Source organism: Sceloporus occidentalis, unplaced genomic scaffold (genome assembly GCF_023333645.1).
Source record: "Sceloporus occidentalis isolate IW3139 unplaced genomic scaffold, rSceOcc1.0.p SCAF_72, whole genome shotgun sequence".
Classification (NCBI taxonomy): Eukaryota; Metazoa; Chordata; class Lepidosauria; order Squamata; family Phrynosomatidae; genus Sceloporus; species Sceloporus occidentalis.
In genome coordinates, this window is record NW_028317052.1 from 1547501 (window position 1) to 1555736 (window position 8236).

The 8236-nt window shown below is 39.7% G+C and overlaps 1 protein-coding gene across 1 annotated transcript in view; it reads left to right on the forward strand.

The window, feature by feature from the left end:
* Positions 1-7072, forward strand: part of LOC149286071 (nuclear receptor corepressor 1-like) — a 24505-nt gene extending 17433 nt beyond the window's left edge. Inside the window, exons 4-8 of the mRNA XM_089494410.1 lie at positions 1145-1288; positions 3646-3699; positions 5425-5628; positions 6261-6443; positions 6885-7072. Of these exons, the coding sequence (XP_089350536.1) occupies positions 1145-1288; positions 3646-3699; positions 5425-5628; positions 6261-6443; positions 6885-7072 (773 nt within the window). The remainder of the gene's footprint in view (positions 1-1144; positions 1289-3645; positions 3700-5424; positions 5629-6260; positions 6444-6884) is intronic.
* Positions 7073-8236: the final 1164 nt, after the last annotated feature.

The following is an 8236-nucleotide window of genomic DNA, read 5'->3' on the forward strand; positions in this document are numbered from 1 at the left end:
TGAATTGGGGACCCACCTTTCACACAGGAGATGAAAAGAATAATTCTGCAAACACTAAGGGGCTTACTATTTATGACCTTGGAAGCATTTGTAAGAAAAATGAATTAGAGGTATTACTTAAATGGCATCTGCATCATTTACTAGACCACTGGGGCCCTAAGCATCTGCTTAATGTGACTCTATGGGGGGCCACTCCTGGGCCATGGTAGCCAGAAAGTAGTAGAGTTACTGAATTAAAATTTAATTGTGGGAGCCGACGTTCAACAATTGCTTCGGTGCTATCTCTTGTGTCAGAGCAATACTTTCCTTATTATTAAATAAATCTATATGACAGGTTTACAATAATGTTTTAAGCATTTATAAAGTGTATGTTAAGATTGCAGCCATAAACAGTTATTTTTGGTGCTTAATAAGGTCAACCTTTACATTTGTTATACAAATAGCTCTGTTAGGGGTTAAAAGAAAACCTTATGCTGCTATGGGTGTTGTAACGTCACTCTGTATTTTAAATGCAGGCCTGGAAAATCCCCAGATAGAGGGCATGTCACCGAGCCATATGAGCCCATATCACCCCCACAAGCCCCGATTATACATACAAAGCAAGACAATATGTTACTGAGCAGAGGTAGGTTTGCAGAAAATTAAGTGTATGTCAAATTGTTTTCTAGTAAAACTTTTAGAACTTTTTTGTTGGTTCAGTCTAGAAAATTTTTTTACGTTGCTTACTATTTGGGAATCTAGGAGGTCTCTTCAGATGGAACATGTGTTTGAAATTGTTTGTAACTTTAAATATTTTTTCTGTGTCATCTGGCTCAACTAAAGAGTGTAGTAGTAATGTGCAATTCAGAGTTGCCAAACTCAAGGTCCTGAGGACTGTAAATAGGTCATAATGTTTGCATATCTCTGCTTCAACATAGCCAGCCCGGCTGAAATTGTTAAAACTGAAATGAATTCACGTGTTAAAATGCAGGTATAAAGAGCAGCCATTGGTATCTGGGGGTTAGTGTCCCTCATGGTGTTAGTTACACAGACGGTATATACCATATCATTCTTTATTTTCCTAAGATGCAGTGTTTGTGAACAGTTCCTGAGTAAGGGCATGGCTCTCATTTTCTGCTTTGCTCTGTGTCCACATTCAATGCAGGACTGACTCGCGCTCTCCTGGAAATATCAATTACCTCCCTTGCCTTCTTCACCAAATTGGAAAACACCTCACCGATGGTGATGTTTAAGAATCAAGAGATTTTTCGTAAGTTAAACTCTTCTGGTGGCGGTGACTCTGACATGGGTAAGTGGGGCCTATCGTTTCCCTCTCTGAATTCTAATCTTTATTACAGCTTCACAAATCCTGTGATTTTATTTTTTTATGCCGAGGCATAAAACTGATTGCCAAGTCAGTACGTTTTCAAAAAGCCGGATTGCACTGTAGCTTGTGATAATTAACCATTTAATGACCAAAGCATTTGCATTTTCGTGTCGGCTCCCTGATTTAGCTGTGCATTATGAACGGCCATCCTATGTAGCTTTTTTCTGTATTACATCTTGAATTGATTAGATGACTTTTAATACCCTCTCCCATTAATTAGGCATTATAGCCCTTCTTGCAGGAGCAGCTTTCTGGGTGCTGCTGTTTATAAGTTATAGTGAAGTTCAGAAGATTCTGTTTTTCAATTAGTTGTATAACGGACAAAGGCTTAGTTTTTTTATTGTGTGAACACCTTACTTTTTTTTCTGCATTAATACTTTGAAAATGTTCTTGTGTGATTGTCTATAATATGCATGTAAACTTGGCAGGAATGCTGTTCTGTAATTTAGCAAATAACTTTGTAGAATATAGTTTGTATGTTAGAGAACATGCGAAAATCAGGCATTGAGCACAGATTTGTCTTTATATAGAAAGCTTAACCCCTTAACGACTGACAGACCAGGCACGTTGCGCAAAAAAGGGCCATTGAATGACCAATGACGTGCTGACACATAATGACATTAAACAAACAAGCTTAGAAAGTGATTACGATTTTAAGAGTTTAGGAGGCGATTCCCAAATGTGGCCTTTAACCCCCAAACAACCAGACACAAACCCATGCATGGGGGGGGGTGTCACTGTACTCGGGAGATGTTGCTGAACACATATTGGGGTGCTGTTTGGCAGTGATATATACCAGGCGTTGTAAATTTACACCTGAAGTACAATTTGTGTGATAAGAAACACAAAATAAATTACTACCACAAGGTTTGACAAATGGTGGTAGTAGAATTGGTGCATGGAAAGAGTTAAAATACCAGCATTTGAAATACCTTGAGGTGTCTAGTTTTCAAAAATAAATGGTTTGATGGGGGTAAACTGCATTAACCTGCTTTAAAGATACCTGAAATAGCACATGGGGCAGATGGTAACTATAGGTAACTAGATGATACGATCAAAAAATAGTATCTGAAGAAAACCGTTTTTGTCCTGGGAAAAAAAACCAATTATATAATTTGTGTGGGTACACTTAATAGGAGAGGTGAAATTTACATTATAGGAGAAAAAACCCATTACATCAGTCTTTGATCAGGTCCTATAGAGAGGAAAGCTTTCTGTCTATCCCATGCCTGTTTAAATTCCCTTACTATATTAGCTGCCACCACTTCTGCTGGGAGACTGTTCCATTTATCTATTACCCTTTGCTTAAAGTAGAACTTCCTTACATCACATCTAAGCCTCAGACCCTCTAGTTTTAGACCATGACCTCTTGTCCTAACATTGCTCCTCCTTTCAAATAAGCTTGCCTCCTGCTAATTTCTGTCCTGCAAACCACTGACCATTTTTGTATCTCCTTTGAACATAACATTGTGTGAAACGATAAAAGTGGCTTTAGCACAAAAACATGAATTTTGATGAAAACCATAAACTCTGACCTTTCCTCATACAGTGTATTGTGGAGGTCAGGACACAGTACTTGGTAGTGGGAATCATGTAATTGGGTTGCACCAGCCTCTCGTGCTCTGGCTGTACTTGGTGCTGCGCTACAAAGATCGCATTCCTCTGACTGTGTTTTAAGAACCATTGTATAACTGGGCCACATTGCGCGTCTTGCCCCTGGCAATGGCTTAAAGCAATGGCTTTTTTTTTCTGGCCGCTCTTTCTTAAAGCCCAGCTCCGTGCCGTGTACGGCTTAAAGTGGTCCTATGGACAGATCAACCAGTCTGCTGTGAAGCTTTGCAGCTCCTTCAGCATTATCTTTGGTCTTTTTGTGATAAATGCCCACCTTTCCTAGTTCTTCGGTGGGTGGCCTCATGGTTTAAGGTATAAACCTCTACCATGTCTGTTGGAAGGATATTCCAATATCCTCTCAGATTTTAAATGTTTAGACTATCCTCTTAATCCTGCATGGGACAGCCAAAACGCTATCCTCAATCTAAACCAAGACCGAGGACTGATTAAGGTCTGAATCTTTACATCAGAGTAATGGGAAGACCGGATGGACAGAATGCTTCTAAACTTAAATTATTTGCTTCTGTCATATGATTGCACGTGTCATGGAGAAACCAGATTGAAGTACACTGGTCTGTGGTATACACAATGTTTTGCATAACATAATTAAGTGAAATGTTTGTGGAGGGAATTAATGAGAATGTGTTTCATGGTTTCATGTATTGCAGCAGCTGCTCAGCCAGGAACAGAGATATTTAACCTGCCGGCGGTCACTACTTCGGGTAAGATTGAGTTCTCTCTTCTGTGATTAGTATTCTGTCTCCCTCCCCCCCAAAATAATATATATAGCTTGCTATAGAGAGAGTTTTGCAGTAGTGTTTAGGCATGTATTAAAGCAGATGGTGCAATCAGACAAAATAATTCCTTATTCGTGAATAAGTATTTTCTTGGAAATGGTTTTAAATGATGGGGCTAATTTATAGCAAGGAAGCAGTGATTGTTAGCAATTGCGTTAATATCTTTTTATTTTGTATTCAGTAACAATAGATACAAAGCATGTTCCAAAATAAGATGCATAGAATGATTTTTCTGAAAGGGTTCCTCCCATCATACTTCACTTCATAATCGCATAAATATTTCCAACAGCATCAAATTACACCGGCTACAATGCTTTTGTTGTTTTTCAACATTTTTGCAGTTTCGCATTTGGCGCCTCAGCCCTGCTAGTACTACTCCTTAGTGTCTGGCTTGGAAATGAGACTCAGATGTGGCAGAGATCTCTTTCACTGCAAGTAAATCATACTGAGAAAATGGGAACTAAGGGATGCCCATGCAGAAAGTTTTCAAATAACAAAAACATATGTTGCTAAGTACCCACTGACTATACAAGTAGGATTCCTATAGAAAAAAAAACAAGAAAAAACTGTGGCATTCCCTTTTAGTCTGTCTTATGTTTTTTGCACACAAGCACCCACGGCAAGCAAAATTGCTTCAGACTAAACTTTTGTTTTTGCCACGTACGTTTTTGCTGTGCCGAAATGTGCTCAAAGCAATTAAAAAAAAAATAATAAAAAAAATATATATACTCCCCAGAGTAAGGGCAGAGGTGCAGCAGCAATAGTAGTAGTAGTAGTAGTAGCAGCAGCAGCGCACTGGGCCTGGGCTGGCACGTGGAGCAGGACTGAATTTCCCCAATATTCTAGAAATTTAATAAAAGTCCTCCCAGATTAAGGACAGTCAGAGGAGCAGAAGCAGGGTACTGGGCACGCAGACACTAGCAGGTGATAGGCCCATGGAGCCACGTGGAGCAGGACTGAATTTCCCCAATATTCTAGAAATGTAATAAAAGTCCTCCCAGATTAAGGACGGTCAGAGGAGCAGAATTTTCTCAATGTTATATATTAAACATTAACCATGCCTGGTTTTGTCACCAATATTTATCAATGAAGAATAATAGATGATATAATGGAAATATAATAATGTCTTAACTGCACTCGGAAACCGGTGAAAAATGTCTCCTGCGGTCCGTGTAATACAGCAGTCACTACAGCTTCTCCAACTCACCATACAACAGCACATTTTCTGCACTAAAATAAACTATACATTAACTTGCAGTATGGTAGATGAGTAATCTCAACCCCTGCTAAACTGTCACTGTCTCAAACTCCAACTCCCATCAGGCTGTAACCGTTGCTACTGACAAGTTAAAATGCTGTCCGTATGCTTATATATCTAATGCTTCTCCCTTCACCTTGTGAATGGTGAATGGCCAGAGTGGAAAAAAGTAAGGGAAAAAATCCCACAGGTTGTTGGCTACTTCCATCAGTCAAAAAAGCTTGTAGTGATGGCTACACATGGCAACGAATGGACCAATCATGACAAATTATTTGCACTATTGCAGTTTGTGTTTGTCAGTTTCGTTTAGGAGATTACCCTATTATAATTATAATGTGAATGATATAGATGATATATATATAATCTTAGCCTTCATGCTTTTTTCTTGACAGGTACCATCAGTTCCCGTGGGCATTCCTTTGCAGATCCAGCCAGTAATCTGGGTTTGGAGGACATTATTCGCAAAGCTCTAATGGGCAATTTTGATGAAAAACCAGAGGATCCCGGCATGCTGATGGGAGTAGCCCAAGGGAATGCTGCTGCGTCATCAAACAGTGAAGCGCGCAGGGAAGATGCAAACCCTTCACCTAACTCAGGTGGGCATTTGTCATTTATCCGCAATCTTGTTACAGGTGCTTCTGTTTTCCGTTTCATAACTAAAATTCTCTCCCATGTTAAACTGTAAATGTTGTATTCCATTATGTTATTGCATGAGTCAAAATCCATAGTTACCCCCTGTATGCATTTGAATCGGAAATGCTAGGACGTTTAAATTACAGATGCAGCTGGCAATGCAATTGTGAGGCAGTGACATGCCAAAGTGAACCATTTAAACCTGAGGATACCATCAGAGACTCTTTCAGGGACACTGAAACTTAATTATTTTATGTTATGAGTGTTGTGGAATGGAGGAGGGTGGCGCTTTTCAGTTGCCGGCCACATTTGGAAATTATGTGCAGCCAACAAAAATGGCCAAATTCCAGCTCTGTCAAAAGTATTTGTTAGAACATCTACACGTTGCTCATAACACAGGTCTTCTGCAGCTCCAGTGTGCTTCACTTGTTGTTCTCTCCACGTACTACATGGAGGTCATCGTTTCATTCATCACATAATATTGAAAGAGTCCACATTTTTAGTGCAATGCAAGGTTATCCTGCGCCAAGTTTGTGCTTTTTTTCCTCACAAGCCCTTGCAGTGTCTTTTATATAAAAAGTTCTCCATATTGCAGGCGGAGGAACCACCAAGCATAAGCTGATAAGCAAATCTGGCAGCCGCAAAACGAAGTCCCCCATTTCTGGCAGTCAGGCGTATATGGGGGCCGAACGGCCCTCTTCAGTATCATCGGTTCACTCAGAAGGAGATTACAGGCAGGCTCCAGCGTGGGCCTGGGAAGATCGACCTTCTTCCACAGGTAAGATTGAGCATTGATGTTTTTCATGGCCATGTAAAAGGGAGAGTTACAAGTGCTTCATTTGTGACCTGTCTTTTTTTTTCTCTCATGTGTCTAGTCTAGTAAGAAAACATATTTATACATATTCAACATAATGTAGCACAGTCCCCTCACTGATTAAACTATGCACTACACATGTTCTTCTAGAGATATTTAACAGAAATGACCCATAAGGCACAGTGAATTCAAAACTTTGTATCGTTAGGCTTGTGTAAAGGGGCACACATGAGTGGGTTTTCATTTATTCAGCCAACAAGTGGGGTCCAGAAGAATGATTCAGTCAGCAGCACCATTCTGTTGGTGGTAGAGCCAATAAGACCTTTTTGAAACCTGTTAATGTGTGTGGTGCATGAATCTTCCCTTTCGTGTTTTTAATGCTTTTGTTTGGTCTTTTCACTACAGGATCCACCCAGTTCCCGTACAACCCCTTGACTATGGGAATGATGAGCAGCACACCACCATCTTCTATGTCATGCGCACCACCTTCTATGACACAAAGTTCTGCCCACCAGCAGAGCCGCATGTGGGAACGCGAGCCAGCACCGCTCCTCTCCTCTCAGTATGAAACCCTCTCAGACAGTGATGACTGAATGAGTTTGGACTTTGCAGAGGATATATGATGGTGCATATGTAAGGGTTTCAGCAGTATGGTCTTACCCTGAGAGACTTTTCATGAAGCAGCCCAGGATGAGAGAGAGACAAGACACCCTCCAACACCTGGATTTAAGTGTGCTGTGAACATTTTAAAGGAATCCTGACCTGTTCTCAGCAGAATGTAATTAATAAAGAACTTATCTTCTACATTAAATATGTAAAGAAATTTTAAAGACAAAACCCAATAACACCCAGAACCTAAAATTCACAGATACGAGTGTGCAATGGACATTGCTAGTGCAGAAAGAGATACATGGACTGTCTGACAAATTCGCAATTTACAGCTATTTGTAATGAAAACCCATAATATCTTTAAAATCATTCTTTTTGTAAATATTTGCAGTGTTTTTTTCCCTTTTTTGCTGTAGTACCTGGTGTATGTATGTTTCGAAACAATGCCTTGGCACGAGAGGAACAGTTTTTTGTATTTTATTTTTCTTGTTTTAAACAATCTTTTTTTCCAAGTGTTTAAATGAACCCAAGCTTGCTTCCTTTACCATTTGAGGGGGGTTGAAATAGTTACCTCTCTGACTTAACCCTTCTGATACCAGAGGAATGATTAATTCTGTGCAAAGCAATGTGTTACTCCTCCCTCTGGCAGCGGAGGGGATAATGGCAGAAATCCGCTCCTGTTTTAACCGCACCTTATGGCAACTGGTCTTGTTAAGATTTAAGACCACCCAGCCATCATTTGTTTTACTTTTCACTGGACTCTTTCTTAAATATCTGTATTTTTATGTTGGTTTTAAATTTATTTGGTGAAAAGCATAGAACACACCTACCAATTTAACACCCATACCTTCTTGAGACATTGCCTCTGTTCCTAACAGGTTTATAATATTCCTTTTATCAGATCTACCATATGAACGAAGCTTTTCTGCACTAGCAATGTCCATTGCACACTCGTATCTGTGAATTTTAGGTTCTGGGTGTTATTGGGTTTTGTTTCCCTCCTCTGCAGGAATATATTCCTCAGGGAAATGAATAGATATATGTGTATAGGCAGGATTGTCACCAATTAAACACTGGCAGGTTGGTTCCTTAGATGCTTTTTTTCCCCTCACAGCTTCATTAAATTCTTTACATGAATTGTAATAAAA